The sequence below is a fragment of the Electrona antarctica genome (assembly GCF_951216825.1).
Source record: "Electrona antarctica genome assembly, chromosome: 12".
Lineage (NCBI taxonomy): Eukaryota > Metazoa > Chordata > Actinopteri > Myctophiformes > Myctophidae > Electrona > Electrona antarctica.
This window is the reverse complement of record NC_136793.1, coordinates 11,545,664-11,567,925: the sequence shown is the minus strand read 5'-3', so window position 1 is coordinate 11,567,925 and position 22,262 is coordinate 11,545,664. Positions and strand designations below refer to the sequence as shown.

The window sequence follows — 22,262 nt, the reverse complement described above, 5'->3', positions numbered from 1 at the left end:
CTGTCACTTGAGACCTGGGCTGAACTTTCACCTGTATTTACCACAAAACAATTTCACGTGCCTTTCCACAGCCGTCAGACAGACAAACACCAGCTGGTGCCAGTCAAGCCAAAGGATTAAATAAATGGCATTTAAAAAAAACATTTTATATCCAGAGCGGAATGTAAACAAAAGAAAAAGCATACCCCTAACATCCGACCCTATTATCTAAATGTTGTTTATGTAAGTGCTGTAACTTGCACAATTGTCTAAGCGCATTAAAAACCATATTGAGGGTTAAAGTCTCATTTGACCTGATAAACACAAGAGTTTATCTGGCTTTATGATCTATTCAACTGATATGACCAGCTTGATAAAAGTAACAAAGTAAAAAGAAACAATGTGTGCTGGTTCTTTGGTCTCTGGCGTCTTGAGAAGGTTACCTTTGGTCAAGTTGTGTTGGTGGATCTTTAACCGGTGCGCTTGGCCTCAGTAGGGGAGCATAGCATTACATAAGTTTCCATGACTGGGCTGACCTGGGGGTGTGAGTGTGAGTGAGTGAGTGAGTGAGTGAGTGAGTGAGTGAGTGAGAGTGGGACTGCAGTCACCTCACACAAAGCCCCCTATAGGCTGTTCTGTTCCTCCGAGGCAACAGTTGCTTGTCCCGTGCCAGGCAGGCAGAGGTTGATCCACAGTACTGTCCACCTGCACCTGTCAAGTTGATGTCATTCAGCACTGTCTCTTTACCTCTGCACAAGGTAGGCAATTCTATTGTAATTCTATGACATTTTGAGGTTGTTCCACTTAAACAGGCTGTAGGGCAGTAGTGGAAAGTAACGTAAGTACATTTACTCAAGTCCTGTACTAAAGTACAATTTTGAGGTACTTTTTTACGTGGGTATTACAATTTTTTTAATGTATACTTTATACTCCTACCTCACTACATATCAGGTGCACTATTTTACTTTTTACTCCGCTACTTTGACAAAATATTCTAAGTACAACTCCACGATACATTGCAATGCGATTGTAGATCAGCTTTTTTTATTTTTTAAAGCTTTGACAGATTTTGAATCTTTTATATTATACTGTATTAATGCCAACACTTGTTTTGCTTCATTCCATGTTGTTCATGTGAGGCTTATGTTTTTCATGATTTGATGTAGTGTTGCTGGTACTGTAGTTATGCCAGCACATGTACTAATATTAAGTCTACAGTGGCGAGAGGGTTTCAGACAACGGCTGACCTTGTAACATTATGTGGAATACCTCATATGTCCAGTACTGGTACTTTTCAGGATGCAAATGCATGGACACCGTGAGGGGCATTGTGCTCCGGTGAAGTACTTGTAGTTACTCAGAATATAATGTCTAACCTACAAGCTCGTAGCGCGCCACTCGGTGGCGCGCTACGAGCTTGTAGATCTGCTATTTTTCATTAGCTAAATTATAACATAATGCTTAAAACACCAAAAGGGGTTCCCGCCCAAAATGGTTTAAGGTTATTGTAGCAGTCAATTTATATTGGGGGTCGGGAGGGGGCGGGGGTCCCGAGACGTTGCCAAAGCATTTTCGGGGGTCCCCGGCCAAAAACGTTGAGAACCCCTGGTCTAATTGACGAGGCTTTACTTTGCTTCTTATGTTTAACTTTATAGTCTGTATAGTTGCTAACATTCGAGTGAGGGGGGGTTTCACATGGGTGAAAAATTCTTGTTTCAGTCTCGGGTATCTTAAATGTATTTGGGACACAAACACAAATGACCTACATATGCAGACACAGGTATGAACTTAAGTGAGCAGCTCCCTCGTGTTTTATTGTTTGGTCAACAGAGTCACATTCATTCTTCAGAGCCCCCCTGCTGCTGCCAGGGGGTCTAGTTAAAAGCTAAACAAACACTGTGACTGCGGAAGCGTGTAGTTTCTTATCTTCTGGCACAGACTGGAGTATCGTACAGATTGCTGGAAAACTATACTATACTATTTCAAATAGGACATAAGGACTTTCATTACTTTGTTTACCAATGTTGTCATATTAGAATATTTAACCACATTTTAGCAGCGTCTTTACCATAACCACTTATAAGCCTTATTTTATATACTTGCAGAATAAAAAAGAAAATAGTGAAAAATGTATTATGAATGACCAATTATTCTCCAAATGGACAACTTCAACAGTGGTTGAAGGACAAGTCTTATTCCCAAATAATATGCAACCTATAGCCTGAATTCAGGCATGTAGCCTACAAAAGAGGAATTTGTCATTGTGAAGGTCGGTGAAGAGCTCTTTAAAAGCAGTTTACATAATGCTGAGCAAAGGCTATTAGCTATAGCTAAAGCCTCTTCATATTGCTACACTGTAGTTTTGTAGTTAGAATGAACTTTGCCCCACATAAATCTTGACCACACTTATCTTACTGTGTATTTATTACAGAGGTCAGATTCACTTTCTTTGTCTACAGCTGTTATCAAGTTATCAAATTAAGCATGATGTCAGTTAAAACGTATATCATTAGTTTGTTGTAACTGACATTTCATGTTATCCCTCATCTTATGCTGAATTGAATTGATTAGCCTATTTTGTCTGTGCAGTTTGTAGTGTTTCCACAGTTGCTGCATTTGCCCACTAGATGGCGGGAGTTTACTGCATCATAAAAAAGCATTTAAAACAGCACTATGTAGCTTTCCTCTTCTACCATGGATTTGAACCTGGTTTCCTGCTTAAGTGCTGCAATGTTTACCATTGAGCCGGCTTGCTTGCTCATGGGATAATGGGATGGGATAAAAGGGGTGGCCATAGCTGAGTGGCTAGCTAGTGAGCCCACCTGGGGAGCCAGACTGCCAGAGCCCCTGGTTGTCCCAGGTACGATTCCAGGCCAGGTCAGCAATGTCAATGTGTGTCCCTGAGCAAGACTCTTAACCCCGAATTGCTCCCCGAGCGCCATAGAATCCAATGGCTGCTCAATGCTCCTAGTTGTTGTAGGATGGGTAAAATGCAGAGGACGACGTGTGTGTGTGTGTGTGTGTGTGTGTGTGTGTGTGTGTGTGTGTGTGTGTGTGTGTGTGTGTGTGTGTGTGTGTGTGTGTGTGTGTGTGTGTGTGTGTGTGTGTGTGTGTGTGTGTGTGAAATGTCAGAACAGCTCAGCTCCATATATGGAGATCTAAGGGTGGCAGCGGGGGCAGTGTCTTGAGTGTACATGGTTTGATGAGGGCCCAGGTAGGGCCGGGCCTTCATTTTTGGGCCTGTTGAGAACTCTAGTTTTTGCTGGCTGCCAGGCGCAGCTGCACTAATAACTATGGGGCAGGCCCGTCTTTTGAATGGACAGGTATCAGTCAAAAGGGAGACATTGAAGAGGAAGGACGGGTGGGGAAGGATCAACATATGGAATGTCAGAACAGGTCAGTTCCATATATGGAGATCTAGGGGTTTGAGGTCAGATGTAGAGTTTGCTGGCCGGCTCCATATATGCAGATCTAGGTGATGATGCAGTCTTCGGGGCGACTGTGGCTCAAGAGGTAGAGCAGGTCGTCCAATGATCCATGGGTCGGCGGTTCGAATCCCGGCTCCTCCTGTCTACATGTCGAAGTGTCCTTGGGCAAGACACTGAACCCCAAATTGCTCCCGATGTGCTAGTTGGTATACCTTGCATGGCTTCCGCCGCAATCGGTGTATGAATGTGTGTGTGAAAATGTGAATGGGTGAATGTAATGCACAATCTATGTAAAGCGCCTTGGATAAAGGCGCTATATAAATGCACCATTTACCATTTCTCCATGTATGGCTATCCAGGGATTGATGAGGTTAGTGTCATGATCTTCATATATGGAGATGGCCATATATGGTGGCGTGACGTGTCACAAAGAATGACCAATATATAGTTCCCACCAAGGAGTGGGAACTATTCTACTATTCTAAATTGAATCTTGACCATTAGGTCAACATTCGTGTCCGATCCTGTGTCTAGGTGAGAAGTGACCTTTGACACAATCTAAATGTCAATAGAAGAGCAGGGAGCCAAAATACAACTCAATCTCAATTGTATAAGTTATATTGTATTAACATACTCTGATTGGACAACATTTTATTTTATTCATTAAACAATGGTTAGGTAACCTCACAAAAAACAATTGCAGTAATTCTGGTCTATTCCTTTCCACCTGATGGAGTGGAAAGGAACTGGTTGGAATCATTTTAACCCCTTTATCCATATTTTATACATGGGCTATATTCAAAAATAGAAGATGTACAAGTTCAATTCAATCATATCAATTTTGTGGGTCCTTGACATGAAATGGTTTGATAAACCGCTATAGAGTTCATGTCCTTAAACTAACCTCTCTATAGACGACATTGTTTGGGTGACTGATTGATCTGTGTGGGACAAAGGTTATTACTGGCCATTCAGATGAGCCAACATTCTCTGGCATAACGTCCAAAGTTTCAACACATGTTGAAGCCATAGGGCTGGAGCACAGTAGGGCTGGAGCCATAGGGCTGGAGCACAGTAGTACTAGCCTGGTTAATAAACCAGACCGAATACCGCGACAGTGTTGTGTGATATTAGTCTGGCTTATTAGCCAGGCTACAGTAGTACGTGATTTATATTGACACGAAAAATGCCATCGACAGTGAGATGTTGCAAGCAATGACCTCTCTGTAAATGTCATATATAAATGTTGCAGTTTCATTTGGAGCAAGTGATTTGTGTGATGAAACGGCTGTGAAAAGGAATCTTGCATGGTATCTAAAACGGCACCTGATCTAAAATAAAGCTTGCTTTTCCACTTATTCAAGCACTAGAAGATGTCTGACCAAGAGCATTCTGTTATCAGCGACGACATCCTGGAAGATATCACTGAGAGGTATGCGACCATTTAGCATTTCACATCATGTGCATGAAGAGCCAAGAGTTTTGACCCTTTCAGATGTGCTGAGGTGACATGTTGGTTTTGTGTGTGAAAATAATGTAATCACTGCTACGTATATTGTGTTTGTTCAGTAATTTCAGGGGCCTCTTCGGGTTTTTGAGTGGTGTAAACCACTCCTACAACTGGCTTTGTTAGTTTGTCTGTCTGTCTGTTCGTGCCAAAAAATGAGCATGGTTGCTATGGTCACCCAGTTCACACGGGTGTGATTTCATTACGTCAAACATTACGTCAGACCACAGCTGATCAGTCTATATAAGACCTTACACCACTCAGTTCACACGGGTGTGATTTTTTCTTTAGTAAACAGAAGTTCCATTTTCCAATCAGGAGAGAGAAGTCATACAGTATAATGTAACAAACAAGTGAAATTGGAAGTGATGAAACAAACATAGCAGACAAAATTGGAACTGGAAAGCTTTCAAATTGAAGCTGATAAATGGGGTCTATGAGACTCAATGAAATTGGTGTCCCACCTGAATGTCAGAATATAGAGGGGTTTTTGTTTTGTTCTTTTATTCAAATACTTTCTGTTTTAACCAAAATATATTGACAGCATCTTTAAAGGGATAGTTCACTCAAAAGTGTCTTTTGAGTCCTACCGGACTCAAATTATTGTGTGAATGCAACAAAAACGAAGAAATCACTGTGAATTCAAGGCTCCATGGGGTGTGTAATTTTGGGGTTGAAGTATCCCTTTAAACCTTTTGTCATTTGAGTTTTAGTTAAACCCCAGTGTCCTATATGTTAGGCATGTTATTATGGGTGATTGTTTTTAAAGAATGTGTTAAAAAATAGCAACTTTTGCTATATGTCATATGGCAAAGTATAAAAGGGCGTTTAAGTGACATTTCCAGAGACATTGTATCTTTCCAGAATCATGCGACCTCACTGCATGCAATTTGTTTAATAATGGTGGTCTGACATAAACAAAATGTTAAGATTTCAAACCTTTTCAATGTGCATTACAGCATAACTACCCTAAAGGTGTCTGCTCCACTCGCCAACGGAGGAGTCTGCAAGTCAGCAGAGCCCGACACGCAACAGGCTGAAGTGACACCGAACGGTAGGGGTGCATTGCAATAGTTAATCGATTGAATCGAATAATCCACTAATGGCTCACAATTCAATTAAAAGCTTTGTATTGTGAGCATCAACTATTTTCACTATTTGTGTACTACACCATTGTGAAAAGTATAGAATATTGTTTACGTGGTTACGTAATCGACTTGTTGAAGTATAAAACATTTTAAAAATATAGATTTTTGATTATTAGATTAATCAAAAATGTAATTTTATTCGCTACGGTAATAATCAAGGGTTGCAGCCCTAATTTGACGCAGACAAGAAGTCTTCCAAAAGTCCACACCAGAACCAAAGACACAAACATATGTCCATGTTGTTTGATGATGATAATAGTATTAGCAGGTTGGTGAAAACTGGTTTTGTGTTCTTTGCAAGGGTGCAGACAGGAGAGCATGTATAATATTGTCACTGTCGGGCAGAAACCTTGTATTTTCATATTTCATATTTTTTATGCTTTTTTCCCCATAAATGAGTGTCTATTTAATATATCTTCTTGTGAAGATTGCCGATCTACAAGATTTGCTATTTTATACCATTTGAACTTTTTTGGTCATTTTTTTAAAATGTTTACCTATAACTGTGTATAATAAAGATGCCCAAAATATGGATCCAATGTAGTTATTATATAGTAATAAGCTTTTACTGAGATATTTATATAAATAAATAAAAACACAGACGGCCTTAAACACCTTACTTTCAACCTGGGTCCTTATTTAAAATAACCTGTATTCCTTTTTCCATTTCTTGAGTGGCAAGTTTTGTAAATTTCCTTTCGCCCGAGAGTGACGATATTATGCATGTTTCTGACTTCTATCAGAGGGCTTTATCTACAGCAGGGGTTCTCAAATTATTTTCAAAAAATATATATATATTTTCACGATTTAAAAAAAATAGCAGACCTACAAGCTCGTAGCGCGCCACTCGGTGGCGCGCTATGAGCTTGTAGATCTGCTATTTTTCAATAGCTAAATTATAACATAATGCTTAAAACACCAAAAGGGGTTCCCGCCCAAAATGGTTTAAGGTTATTGTAGCAGTCAATTTATATTGGGGGTCGGGAGGGGGCGGGGCGGGGGTCCCGAGACATTGCCAAAGCATTTCCGGGGGTCCCCGGCCAAAAACGTTGAGAACCCCTGATCTACAGCACAGTATCATGCTGAGATCTTGAAAAAACAAAAACAAAAAACAAAAATAGAATATTTGGAAACTAATTTGAGTATGCCTTTGCCAATGAAATATCACTCTTGCTTATAGTATTAAAATCCTTGACATTATTCATGTGCTCACTGTATAGCGGCCTTATTCACTGCTATTAATGTTTTTTTTATGCCTTTGATTTAGTTTTTTCTTTATTGCTCTGTAAAGCACTTTGAGCTGCATTTCATGTCATAGAAGGTGCTATACATAATACAAATAACGTTGTATTATTATTATATACGGTATAACCATGACCTTTTGTCATCGTCATGCTAATCTCTGTCGTGCGTATACCGACATGCTCCAGATCATGTGGGTCTTTATCCATTGTGTCAATCGTCCTGAGTCCTGACCAAACCTGATTGGTTGGTAGTGAGGTGCATTCCATGGCTTCCTGTATTATCTCGCGTAACCTGAAACAAACCAGCCCCCGGCAGCTCTAAAGGACCTGAAATTCATGCTGTGAGACAGCCCTGCTGAATACACACCCACAAGGTGGAAGCTCAGCATATAGACATGTCTGCAACCTTCCACTGTCCATTCAGTCTTGACTCTCTCTGTCAGTTGTAGACTTGACTGCTGTTGTGTTGCTTGTTGCGTTAGTAGGACTTTATCAGGCTTTTTGTTTTGCTGATGGCGGGTAGATGCAACTGCTGTGCTCACGCCGAACCTAAGGCGATCCCTCTTCCGAATGTTGCAGCAAGTCTGAGCCCAGCCGATAAGCTATGGAGCATCATCAAAGACAATGGAGTCAAGTTGAGGATGGAGGGCTCCGGTCTGGGGTCGGAGACCGCGGTGAACTGCCACCAGATGTTCCTGGAGACGGTGACCAGTTACGGTGACCACTCGGCGCTGGCCTTCAAGAAGGAGGGCCAGTGGGAGACTGTGTCTTACAGCCAGTACTATGAGCAGTGTCGAGCAGCTGCCAAGAGCTTCCTAAAGGTAGGATTGTTCCCAGTGATGGGAAAAGTACTTCATTTTTATTTAATACAAAGTATCAATACTGCAACGTAGAAATACTCTGTTGCAAGTGAAAGTCCCGAATTCAAAATGTACTTGCGTGAAAGTACAAAGGTTTTGGCATCGAAATGTACTTAACGGACCAAAAGTATGCATTATGCAGAATGTCCCATTCCAAGTTTTTAAATACCGGTGTGTGTGTGTGTGTGTATATAAAGATCTACAAAGTAACTAGTAACTAAAGTGTCTGAGATGTAGTAGAAATAAAACTATTGGAAATTGGAAATACTCAAGTAAAGTACAAATACCTCAAAATTGTACTTAGTAAAAGTCCTTGAGTAAAAGTACTTAATTACTTTACACCACCGATTGTTCCTCTATATTTAGTTCTGTATATTGGTCAACTTCTTCCCCTGTACACCAAATCTCTTTGCTGAAAATAGCTTATCCACAAGCTTAGGTGAATGTTCCCAGAACAAGGATGCTAGTGTTCTCATGGGAATTATAATTACACAATGTTGTTATTTTGTTTATCATATTTTTGTACAGCTCCACATTAGCATGGTTTCTGCAGCTCTGATCTAAGTGAGACAAATGCCTTGTTTTGGGATTAAGTAGTCTTTCCTATGCAACGTCGTCGTCGTCCCTGCCCCCCCATAAACATCATCAAAGATTGACATCATCAAGGATTTAACATCAAAGATTGATCAATGACATCGATTTTCTGTCATTCGTGGTTCTTTGTTCTTCTGCAGCTTTTTCTTTTACGGTGTGAGTGTTTACATAGTTGGACAGAAACTGAGTTGATCCCTCATAGTAATTTCCTTCGTGGTGTGTGAGAATGGGGCGGCTGAAAGCCAACACTTGGGTGTGTGGGGATTTTGACAGCTTATGTTTCTTCTCTGGTTTCATGGTCACGTCCGTGCCCCGTGATGCGGGGTATCTCCTGAAGCATGATGTAGGTCAAAAGTTAGGCACCGTGCCGCGTCTTTAAAAATGCATTCAACAACAACAGAAACGAAAACACATCTTAACTGTCTGTTTGTAGATATACCACCAAGATACCCATGTACCTGTCTAGATACTTCCTTAATGTTAACGAAGTCCACACCCACAACACCAGAGGGAGTGCAACGAACCATGTACAACCCAGATTCGGCACAAACAAGGGACTAAATTATTTTCGCTCCTATGCCACCAAAATGTGGAACGCCCTACCAACAGTCATTAAGACATGTGAATCCCTTGACTCCTTCAAAACCGCTCTCAAAGGGCACCTACGGATGGCTGCAATTCGAAACTGGCCCCCGTAAAATCTGAATCCCCCCACCCACCGCCCCCTCCCCCCCCCCCCCCCTTTTTCCCTCACTGTATATGTTTATTTTCCCTTTTTACCTCCATTATGATGAATTCCTGTTCGGTTCTTTGTCTATATAGAAGTGTCTATTTGTACGACTCTAAATGTTTTGATGAATTGAACATGGTGGACCCTGTTGGAAACAAGTGTAATGCTTAATTGGGTCGTCCACTCACAGTTAACAGCCTTTGTATTGAGTTTGTGCTCGAAATGTACTGTAATCCTGCAAACTGTTAATACATATTTCAATCAATCAATCAATAGTTGGGACTGGAACGCTACCATGGTGTCGGGATTCTGGGATTCAACTCTCCTGAATGGTTCATCTCAGACGTCGGCTGCATCATGGCTGGGTAAGACCATTACATTTTCATATGTAGTGTTAGGAGGACTGCAACTATCGATTATTTTCTTTTTTTTCTCTTTCTCTCTCTCTCTCTCTCTTTCTTGCATTTTAAAAAAAAATTATCTGCCTTAAATCTGCCTTCGTAGATGATTACAGAACACATTCTACTGTAACGTTACTGTGCTGGCAGATGCATGAATTAACCACTTGAACCCGGTCCCTAGATCCCCAGGGCTCTATACTAGGGGCCCCCTCCTGGTTTCGCTGTACCCTAAATATCTTCTCTTGATTGGTGCTGTATAGGGGCCTGGCTGTACCCTAGGGGCCTTCGTTGTACCCTAAATATCTTCTCTTGATTGGTGCTGTATAGGGGCCTGGCTGCCGGCATCTACACCACCAACTGTACACTAAATATCTTCTCTTGATTGGTGCTGTATAGGGGCCTGGCTGCCGGCATCTACACCACCAACTGTACACTAAATATCTTCTCTTGATTGGTGCTGTATAGGGGCCTGGCTGCCGGCATCTACACCACCAACTGTACACTAAATATCTTCTCTTGATTGGTGCTGTATAGGGGCCTGGCTGCCGGCATCTACACCACCAACTCCCCCGAGGCCTGCCAGTATGTGGCCCAAAACTGCGAGGCCAACATCCTGGTCGTGGAGAACCACAAACAGCTTCTCAAAATCCTACAGGTCTGGAGAAACACTCCCACTAGTTATAGTCCATGATAAATACTTTGTTTGTTTTGCGAAAATATCATTCAGCCTTTGACTTCAGTGGCTCCATTTGGAAAGAATTGGTCATTCTAGCAATGATCATGGTGATATCAGAGAGAGAAGAGTCTCTTTCTCCTTACTCTGGTTGACTCAACATTGTATCCAATGACTAGTCATCTAGTATTGTGTAGCCAGATGACCAGAGATCTCCTCCACCTACAGATACTGTACATAATATGGGACATCTACGGTACATTCAGTGAATGAGCTAAATGTGGGTGGAAGCAATTTGTATAATATGTAAAAACAGACTTTAGGGCGGTCCTTCATATCGGGATGATATCGGGGTTGGCTTTAAAGGCAGCAGTTGTAGGTTTGATAGCACTGGTTCTAGCCCAATTATTGAATCAAGGCTCAAGAAGCAACAGTTTTATTTGTCACTTACCCAAGTACAAGCCGCAAAATGTTGGTGGGACCTGTTCTGCAGAGCTGTGTTAAGATAACAATACACCAATAACAAAGCAAAACAACAATAGATTTCCCCAGAGGTGTCAGTAGGCACTATAGGCAGGGATCTCTGATCATCTGGCTAGTAGTCACCCCCATTAAAGTCCCATGATCCTCACAATATGAATAATACACTGCAAAAGCAGGGGGCTCCTCCTATGTGAATGGCTGGAAGAAGGGTGGCGTCTGCTTGTCGGGAAAGGATACAGGAGGGCTCGTGGAAAGGATACAGGAGGGCTCGTGTCACTGTGTTCCAGTTCCAAATATTACATTACACTAGTTAAGCTGCTTCATCACTTTAGGGAACTAACACGAGACAGAATTAATCATTTCAATGCAATCGCATCATTTCTTCAAAAAATTACATAGGCCATTAGTTTAAGAAGATGACGATTTGCAATAATATGTTATGTTAATTATGGGATTGGTGTACATTGTGATGTAGATGCTGAAATTATGTATCATTCAGCCATAGATGAGGTAAATCCTCAAACCTTTAAAAAATCCTGACCCATATAGACCTGAGGCCGATTTTAAAAACGCACGCACGCACGCACGCACGCACGCACGCACGCACGCACGCACGCACGCACACACACACCTAAAATGACACAGATGCTGTCCCGGATTGAAAGGTAAAAGGACGTAGGGCTGTGTACAGTATGTTAATCAGGTCAAATGAACCCAGAGGATGTCAAGTATGATTGATCGTAAAGCAGGAAAGCGATATGCACATCCCAGCGATATGCACATCCCAGTGATATGCACATCCCAGTGATATGCACATCCCAGTGATATGCACATCCCAGCGATATGCACATCCCAGTGATATGCACATCCCAGCGATATGCACATCCCAGTGATATGCACATCCCAGCGATATGCACATCCCAGTGATATGCACATCCCAGTGATATGCACATCCCAGTGATATGCACATCCCAGTTTCAGAATACGGTGCTGGACCCAAAAAATGACTGAATGAAGACAAAAATGGAATGTCCACACACGATATAATTCTGCTCCCCGTCTTTTTTATTTCAACCTATAAATACAACAACGTTAATTCGTCCCTCCGGGCTTTCTCAAGTTGATTGATTGCACTTCATTCACCTTCACTGTGTAAATTACTCATTACTCATTTCAATCTGTCATTTCAGGTTAAAGATCAGCTACCTCACCTGAAAGCCATAGTTCAGTACAAGGATGAGCTGCAACAGAAGCTGCCCAACTTGTACACGGTAGGTGTTTCTTTTCAGTCACGTTTGGAACATTGCCAGACAGAGTCTGGCAATGTTCCGACGAGGTTTCCGACGAGGTTTGCATACTATCTGTGACGGCATCAAAGCATTTTACTTTGGCATACTACTGATGCATACTATCTGTGACGGCATCAAAATGCGTCTGGCATACTACTGATGCATACTATCTGTTCCGACGAGGTTTCCGACGAGGTTTGCATACTATCTGTGACGGCATCAAAGCATTTTACTTTGGCATACTACTGATGCATACTATCTGTGACGGCATCAAAATGCCTCTGGCATACTACTGATGCATACTATCTGTGACGGCATCAAAATGCTGCTGGCATACTACTGATGCATACTATCTGTGTCATCAAACTTTTAAACTGTGTGTTCTCGTCACACAACAGCACAATTGGCAACGCATTGCAAACATAACTCAGCTCGGTCTGAGGTGCATTGGCCTGTACTAAGCATTTGGTTGAATTATTATATTGTTTCTTTCAAATAGATCCAAAAAAGTGTTTTTATATTCATTTTTTTTGTTATACAAGCTCACACCATTTAAAAATTTATTTACAGTTAAAACTGGCAAAAAAGACAACTAAAGGACTTTTTAGTTATATTTAGTTAAACATATATTACAGTTTGAGTTATTGTTTTTTTTTGTCAGTCGGTACTACAATACATATATTAGTTTTTATTTAGTTTTAGTTTTTTTTGCATCTAGTTTTCATTATTTTGTTATTTAACTATAATTTCATATACTAAGCTGACTTGTGTGTCTATGCAGTGGGCAGAGTTCATGAAGTTTGGTGAGGACGTGCCCGACTCGCAGCTGGACACTGTGATCGGCAGCCTGAAGGCCAATGAGTGCTGTACTCTCATCTACACCTCTGGGACCACCGGCAACCCTAAAGGAGTCATGTTGAGCCATGACAATGTGAGTAACAAGACAATCACCATTTAATTTTTTTTTAATCCTTTATTTACCCAGGGAAGTAGCTGAGCACAGGTGCTCATTTTCAGCAACGCCCTGCACATAGAGACACACAGACAGACACACACACGCACACACACATTAAAACCTGGGAGCTGACCAGTACAACCACAGTCTTATACTGTTGGCCACTAAGCAGCTCCAGGGGGAGCAGTTGGGGGTTCAGTGCCTTGCTCAAGGGCACTTCAGCAGTGTTGGGTGAGTGATGACAATCACTTCCCCACCCAGATTTTTCCTGCCCGTCCGAGGAATCGAACCGGCAACCTTTCGGCAACAAGGGTGCTCCTCTAACCCTTAGGCCACCGCTGCCCCTTAATACAGTATGTTTCATGAAATTATTTTAGGTTTACTGACTGAACTAACAATTCAGCTTTTTAATTGATGCACACCTTAGGCCGATTAAGACCAAGTTGTCATATTGATTATAACTAGAGGAATTTAAGTAGAATAAAATACAATTTGATCAAATGAGAACAATGACAAAGTGAATGGCAACGCTCGTGTGGTGCAGGGGTGGTGCAAGTGCTGCAAGTACCTGTCCCCCATTGTCTAAGGCCCGAGTCTAAGGCCCAAACCACACCAATGCAATTCTTTGCAACTCCTTGCAACAAAACTGATTTATGGACTCCTTGAAACTGCCATTGGGGATACTCCTACGGGCTAATTAGCGACGCCTGTCAGCAGGGAATGTTGACAGAACAAGAGGAGTGGGATGGAAGTTCTATGCCTTTCCGGTGCATGGGGGTTCAGGCCAGTTTGTACAGTAGCAGTGTTAATTTAGTTGACTATGACTAAGGTTTTTTTTTTAAACAATTTCAGATGACTATAAACTCAATGGTGTGTTCAAAACACTAAGACTACATCAGAATTTGATGTCAAAATTAACACTAAAACTAAAAGACTAAGATTTGTATATTTAGTCGACTAACACTAGACTAAGCCTAAACAATTTCAGATGACTAAATAGGACTAAAACTAAATGGTGTGTTATTCAAAAGACTAAATCAGAATTTGCTGTCAAAATTAACACACCAATGCAACTCCTTGAAACTGCCATTGGGGATACTCCTACGGGCTAATTAGCGACGCCTGTCAACAGGGAATGTTGAATTAGGTTAGTGAGAGCAGATGGAAACACCAGTTTCTGTCAGACCACTTTGACTGAATAATGGGCCAGACATTAAATGGTCACGTTCTGACAACTCCTCTCCTGCCCCTTCATCCATATGCAGATCACCTGGACCTGCTTCCAAGCGGGTTCCTCCCTGGACCTGAATTACGGCGAGGAGGTGCTCGTCAGCTACCTGCCCCTCAGCCACGTCGCCGCCCAGATCAACGACATGTGGGTCTCCATGAGGTTTGCGGCCACCACTCACTTCGCTGAGCCGGATGCCCTCAAGGTAAGGCTGGTCAACAACACGCATATCCTAGCGGTGCACTGCTTCTCAAACGTGGGGGTCCACAAATCTGTTTAACCTTATAATACATCTATAGGTTCAAGGTTCAAGAACGAGTACAGAACGAAATTTGTTCACTCAGGTCCTGGTCAGGCAAAAAGATAAAAAAACAATACATCTAAAAATAACACTTCATAGACATAAAACAAAGCAAAGTGCAAAAAAGCAATTGCACAACCAGTGTGACGAGGCACACAGGTGTATCAGTGATACAGTGGCACCATACTGTTATGAATTGTCTTTACATTTACTATATATATTGTGTGCACTCATTTCCCAATACAAAGGCAAATTCTGTACCCCAAAAAATATATATTTTGACCACTTTCAACTTGGCATCCCTATTTAGGGTATGTCGTTATAGACAAAAATGCAAAAATCTACAACGCACTATTTTCGCAGTTTCTTAAGAAATGTTTTCATATCAGTGCATGATGTGCAACCAAGTAAATCTTAGGCTTAATACGTAATGGATACCTAATCATATTGTAATGTGCATGAATGTTCTTAGGGCTCCTTAGGGACCACGCTGAAAGAGGTGCGGCCCACGTCGTTCCTGGGCGTCCCCCGGGTGTGGGAGAAGATGCAAGAGAAGATGAAAGCTATAGGTGCCAAGTCGTCTCCCATGAGGAAGAGAATAGCAGACTGGGCCAAGTCCATAGGGCTGCAGTACAACTATAGTGCCATGAATGGGTGAGGCATCTTGGGCAGAGTGCAATAATGTCAATAAGTTTGATCTAAAGGTGTCATATGACGAGTTTGTACAATGGTTTGAATGTTACAGCTTGTGTGTTATGTTACGTTTGTCAGTAATGTACTGTCACACTAGTAAAGTATACTGTAGGGCGTAGGCCTATAGCGTTATTCGTAGTCAATGGGGTAAACATGCCACACCACCAGTATGCTCATAAGACCTGGGGCTGATTCTACAAATGCCTTCTAAATCAGTCCTCACACATTCAAAAATGTTCAAAAGAATGTTAAAAAAAATAGCAGATGTATTGTACAAGCTCACTTGTTCATCTGCTATTTTTGAATAGCCAACGTAAAAATCTAAAGATGACACTGATGATACTGTGTTAACATGACACAACAGTATTTGGTCGGTATGTTGGTTGTATGTTGTAATCTGACATCAGAGTTAAATTCCTCGTTGATTAGTATGCTAATTTCACAGTACAGATGCAAGCAGTCCCCAGCAGCATTATTCCATTCATTGAAGACGGGTGTGATTAAATTCCATTCCCAGTAATTTATGTAAAAATCTGACTTCTAGACCTGGTGTGTGTGTTTGTTTGTTTCGACTGACAGGGAACACCAGGTGCCCTGGGGCTTCATGCTGGCCAACAATCTGGTCTTCAAGAAGGTGCGCCAGGCATTGGGCTTGGACCGCTGTAAAGCCTGCTTCACAGGGGCTGCTCCCATCACCAAGGACACCCTGGAGTACTTCATGAGCCTGAATATGCCACTTTTCGAGTTGTACGGCATGAGTGAAAGTTCAGGCCCGCACTCCATCTCCTGGCCTGACAATTACCACATTATGAGGTTAGTGGTGGAAGCACTCAGATCTTTGACATAAGTTGGATTACTTAATGAGCCTGAATATGCCACTTTTCAAGTTATACGGCATGAGAGAGAGTGCAGGGCCGCAGTCCCATCTCCTGGGTTGACAATGACCACATTATGAGGTCAGACTCAGTATGGCATTCAGCGGAGGATGAAGCACTCAGATTTTGTTTTTACTTGCACACCTTAAACGTTGAGAACAGGTGTGCAGGACAAATGGAATGTCCACATGCACAATGAGAAAAGTCACTGTCTAGAACTAGCATTTTTTTATGACTGAACAATGTTTCGGTCCTTGGACCTTCATCAGTTAATCAATCAATCGACTTTTCAACGCAATTTAAACGGTGAGGTGAAACTATTTGTTTATGTAGGCTTCCACGTTTGCAGCTCAGGGAGCAAAAAGAAAATAATTTGCATGAAAGAATGGAAAAAAAGATGAGCACAAAAATCCTGAGGAAGCAGCGTGTTAAAATCTGTACTTTTAAATTAAAAGAGGTCCTAAATCACATATTGTACATTCAGTATAGTGCGTGTCAGTATAACGTTGCTTAGAAGGAAGTCTTAAACCCATTAAAGTGCGTCAGTAAAGTGCAGATCAGTTAAGCACATGGTGATAGTCTTAGGTTTTGTTCAGCTCAGCAGTTTGACAGCTGCTAGATAAAAGCTCTGCCACTGTCTCTTGTTATGGCTCATGATACTCCGGTATCGCTTGCCAGGTTGAAGGTGTGGCAATGGTTCGAGCAGGCTGTGGCTGGGGTGGTGCCTGTCTGTGCCTTGGCTACAGAGGACAAACATACAAAGCAGTAAAACTGCAGAAGTATTGGCGTCAATATACTTGCAGTACGTAGTATACAATATGGCAATATACTGGTAACGTGTAGCGATAGATCTGTGCCGAGTACCGACTGATGCACGTAGTTGATAACGCAGGTGAAAAACTTTGAGGCTCGCACTGAATGCTGATTAAACAGATATGAGCAGTGGCTCCGAACACACAGTAGAGAAAACTATGATCTGCACCTATGATCTGCATCTATATGGTGTCAACTCATTCTGTCTTTGCTTTTAATTGGTTTTAGTTTAACTTCTTTATTGTATACATGGTATTTGTCAGGGACAAGACAAAAAAGTCGGAAGAAATATGGTGTAATAAAAACTCATCATCCTATAAAAAAAATCATTTTCAGTTTAATCTACTAGAGCTACATTTCTTATCCACCCCAGATACTAGACTTATGTCTAAAATAAACTGACAAAGAGAAACTAAACAAACTAAGGACTAGCCCCAATACGTTCCCGGGGCTAACTAAGGACATTTTCTTTATTTTTCTTGATTTGCGTTTGCTTTAGTTTGGTCATCTTAAAATAAAGCTTTGCGACCTCTCCTCCTTTCTGTTCACCTTTATCTCCCATGTTCAACACTGCAACACTTAGTTGACTTTCAGTCAACTAACATTTTTAGTAGTTATTTCATTTACGTTTTAGTCAACCCTAATAAATAACCTCGGTCTTTGCACAGCTGCGGGAAGGTGATGAAAGGCTGCAAGACGAAGCTGGACAAGCCGGACGCGGAAGGGAGCGGGGAGATCTGTTTCTGGGGGCGACACGTCTTCATGGGCTACCTCAACATGGCCGACAAAACGGCAGAGGCCCTGGACGAGGACGGCTGGCTGCACTCCGGAGACCTGGGCAAGCACGACAGCAACGACTTCCTGTACATCACAGGAAGAATCAAGGGTAAGGGGACGTCTTCACGGATGTTGTGTGCTGTGGGGTTTCGAACCCCATCCAGACCTGGGGGTAAGGGGACGGCTGCACGGATGTTGTGTGCTGTGGGGTTTCGAACCCCATCCAGACCTGGGGGTAAGGGGACGGCTGCACGGATGTTGTGTGCTGTGGGGTTTCGAACCCCATCCAGACCTGGGGGTAAGGGGACGGCTGCACGGATGTTGTGTGCTGTGGGGTTTCGAACCCCATCCGTCAGACCTGGGCTGCATCAGAGCCCATTATGTGGGCAGTGGGCAACCACTCGGCCGTCGTCGCCGCAGATGTTGGTGTGTTTTACGATATTATGCAGGACAACTATTTGTGTATGAGCATGTTATTATAGGTGAAAATGTTAAAAAATAAAAATAAGTGATATGAATAAGTGAAAAATAGCAGATAGCAGAAGTACAAGCTCGATGCGTAGATCGGCTATTTTCACAGTGTGACAAAATGTCCACAATTGTAAATGTCAAGCTGAAACTGGCCGCATAGTAAACTGCTGCCAGGACGAGCATTTCATGTCAAAATAAATGGTGGTAAAGAAGACACGAGACACAAGAATTAAAGTGGCATCATTGTGTTTTGGACAGAGCTGATCATCACAGCAGGTGGCGAGAACATCCCACCGGTTCCTTTGGAGGATGCAGTGAAGGCAGAGACGGCCATCATCAGCAACGCCATGCTGCTGGGTGACAAGCTCAAGTTCCTCTCCATGCTGATCACTCTCAAGGTACACACTCTCTTACATATCTGCTGCATAGCAGTGGTGGAAAAAGTACTCAAATGTTTTACTTGAGTAAAAGTATAAATACTGCCATGTAAATGTACTCTGTTACAAGTAGAAGTCCTGTATTGAAAATGTACTCAAGTAAAAGTACAAAAGTATCGGCATCAAAATGTACTTAAAGTACTAAAAGTAAAAGTACTCTGTGCAGAATGACATTTCACAAGTTCAAAATTTGTACAAAATCTATTGAAAATAGCAGATCTACAAGCTCACAATGTGTCGCAACGCGACGCATTGTGAGCTTGTAGATCGGCTATTTTCAAATGGCCGAAATGTATAGGGTTGAAGTGGTTAATGTTAATTTCTAATCAAAATTAAAATCGCCAAAGTAACTAGTAACTAAAGTTTTCAAATAATTGTAGTGGAGTAAAAGTACAAATTTTGTCTCTGAGATGTAGTGGAGTAGAAGTGAAAGTACTGGAAATTGGAAATACTCAATTAAAGTACAAATACCTCAACATTGTACTTAAGTACTGTACTTAAGTAAAAGTACTTAGTTACTTTCCACCACTGCTCTCTTACATATCTGCTGCATAGGTACAACTACTAAATAAGTCACTAGAATGGCCCCCCTTAATGACCCTTCTCTCTTTTCCATAGTGCGAAGTGGATGACAACGGTGAGCCCACGGACGATCTGAGCCCCGCGGCACTTGCCTACTGTCAACAACACGGCGTCACGGCAACCAAGGTCTCAGAGATCGTACTCAACAAGGAGCCGGCAATCTACAAGGCCATCCAGGAAGGCATGGAGCGCGTCAACGCCGTAGCTACCTCCAACGCCATGAAAATCCAAAAGTGGGTCATCTTGGATAGAGACTTCAGTGTCCCTGGAGGGGAACTGGGTAAGTTATTGAATATATGTACTGTATATAATATATATATTTTGTATTATTCTTTATTTTTCTGTTCTGCTTTATGTATAATGAGCCTCTTTCAATCTGGCCTCCCTGTGTGGGCATGTCTTTGTAGGTGAAAGATATGGCAAAGACTCAAAAACAGCTGATCTACAAGTTGACAATTTGTCACTTTGTGACACATACCGTGTGTGAGCGTGCTTATTATGGAAGCTTGCTTATTTTCTCAGTCAAAGATATAAAATAGGACTTAATTGGTTAAAGGAAGCGGGAAGTGAAAGCATACAGTGCCAGCCAGAAATTCTTAGCATTTAGTAGCATTTAATTGAACATTGAATGAATTGCCTACTTTGGTGGTCAAAGACAGTGAGATAAGACTTTGTCTCATGACTTTGTTTTGTGCCAAGCGGCATTCCATTTGTTTCTGTTACTAGACCATCACATGTTGCCCTCACCTCATTAAACCGCTCTGGTGACATTTTGTAAGAACCAGGGTTTGACTTTTTGCCAGCCGTCACATAACATAACGGAGAGAGAATTGACACTAGGGCTGAATCTATCGATTATTTTCTTAGCGATTATTCTATTACTTTTTCGATTCCTCGAATGACCAAGAAGCACTTATTATATATTTTTTTACAATTGTCTATAGCAGGGGTTCTCAACGTTTTTGGCCGGGGACCCCCGGAAATGCTTTGGCAACGTCTCGGGACCCCCGCCCCGCCCCCTCCCGACCCCCAATATAAATTGACTGCTACAATAACCTTAAACCATTTTGGGCGGGAACCCCTTTGTGTTTTAAGCATTGTTATAATTTAGCTATTGAAAAATAGCAGATCTACAAGCTCATAGCGCGCCACCGAGTGGCGCGCTACGAGCTTGTAGGTCTGCTATTTTTGAAAAATCGTAAAAAACAAAAAAAAAAAAACTAAATATATATATATTTTTTTGAAAATAATTTGGGGACCCCCTAAAATAATTTGGCGACCCCCCGAGGGGTCGCGACCCACGGGTTGAGAACCCCTGGTCTATAGGCTATAACCCACCAGCCGCACACGGATACTGTAAGCGCACAAATACTGATTTATCCCCACTCCATGTTCACGAAGGCAGCCGTTCTCACGCTCTCTCGCATGGGCACTCCGCTTGCACACGCAAATATTGTTTTTGTTTAATAATAATCGATTAGTTCGATTAACTGTTAATATTTCTTCCCCGTTTGTCTCCTCAGGGCCCACCATGAAACTGAAAAGGCCCTGTGTTGTGAAAATGTACCAGGAGAAAATAGACCAGCTGTACTCGGTGAACCAGGAATAACAAACAGTAGCTGAACAGGGATTGTAGGGCAATGGTGAACGAGAACAAAGGCCAACACTGCAAAGAAGCCTGCATGAGCGTGGCTATACATAGCACCAAGCACCTCCGACCTCCGTGGATATTCCAGCATGTAAAAATACTATTTAATGTTGATTTTTCTTTTTTTTTACTAAAGTAAAGAGGCCTGATCACGATAATGTTTTAGCTCTAGTTGAGCCGTTAATGATTGAGGTTTTTGTAGACAATTTTGTGTCAATCTTCCCTTGAACTGGAAGCAACACCTCTTGATATACAGTCCAAATCACTATTTAAGTTGTTGTAAATGAAATGTACATGTGACTTGAAATGCACTTTCTGTAAATAAACCCACATATTCAAAGCCAAATTCTGCCATCTACACTAGCGTACACATATAAACTATAAATAGAGGGTATGCGCATGCTTAAAGTGAATGGCACATCGAGTGGCAAAGCAACATGTAAAGTGAGTTTAACATTGTTTAACGTTGTTTAATGCAATCAGATAGGACTTTTCTGTTTGGATGCATGGGTTGTCAAGGCCAGAAAGTAGTTTTTTGCCACTCAGTAGGCATTTCTGCGTAACTTCCGGGTTTGATGATGATGTCACACGCATACCCTCTATACCTGGAGAGACAAATTAAACGTACAAGCCTCTTTATTATATTTTTGATGCAGCAGTATCTTTGTATATTTTTGCAGTAATAAGTACGATCCTATTTTGAGGAGCCATCCAGACATTGCTTTGAGTAAAGGGAGTTTAGTTGGAAATTAACAACTATTGCTGTTTATGTATTTAAGAAATATGTGTAATCTCAACAAGCAAGGGGCAACGAAAGTGCCTCAGTCTATATGTACAGTTTGAGAAATATTTAAATGTGTATTTTTCGACGCATGTTCTGTAAAATTATGCTTTGTCAATAAATTTTAAAAAAATATGTAAGATGTTGTGCTTTTACTATACGCTAACTTCAGTAGTGATGTGAAGTGTAAATACATTTGACATTCTGATTACAGCCTTTTGGAGTGTTCAAATGTTTCTCCACTCAAGTTAAAAATAAAGACACAGATCAACCCTTAAATGATTAATTAGCCCATAATTATCTTCATTACCAAAAACACCAGGAGTGAACAAGGGAGTAATTAACAGGATGGGAAATACCCAAGC

General features: G+C 41.6%; 1 protein-coding gene across 1 annotated transcript; it reads left to right on the top strand.

The window, feature by feature from the left end:
• The first annotated feature begins 573 nt into the window (after positions 1-573).
• Positions 574-21,511, top strand: LOC306934659 (long-chain-fatty-acid--CoA ligase ACSBG2-like). Its single transcript, XM_079517319.1, has 15 exons — positions 574-737; positions 4,772-4,839; positions 5,874-5,968; positions 7,886-8,127; positions 9,767-9,855; positions 10,426-10,546; positions 12,238-12,318; positions 13,118-13,267; positions 14,557-14,724; positions 15,293-15,474; positions 16,093-16,326; positions 17,870-18,087; positions 18,708-18,847; positions 19,505-19,748; positions 20,992-21,511. Exons 2-15 carry the CDS (start codon positions 4,781-4,783, stop codon positions 21,075-21,077), a joined length of 2,109 nt encoding a protein of 702 aa, XP_079373445.1. The 5' UTR covers positions 574-737; positions 4,772-4,780; the 3' UTR covers positions 21,078-21,511.
• Positions 21,512-22,262: the final 751 nt, after the last annotated feature.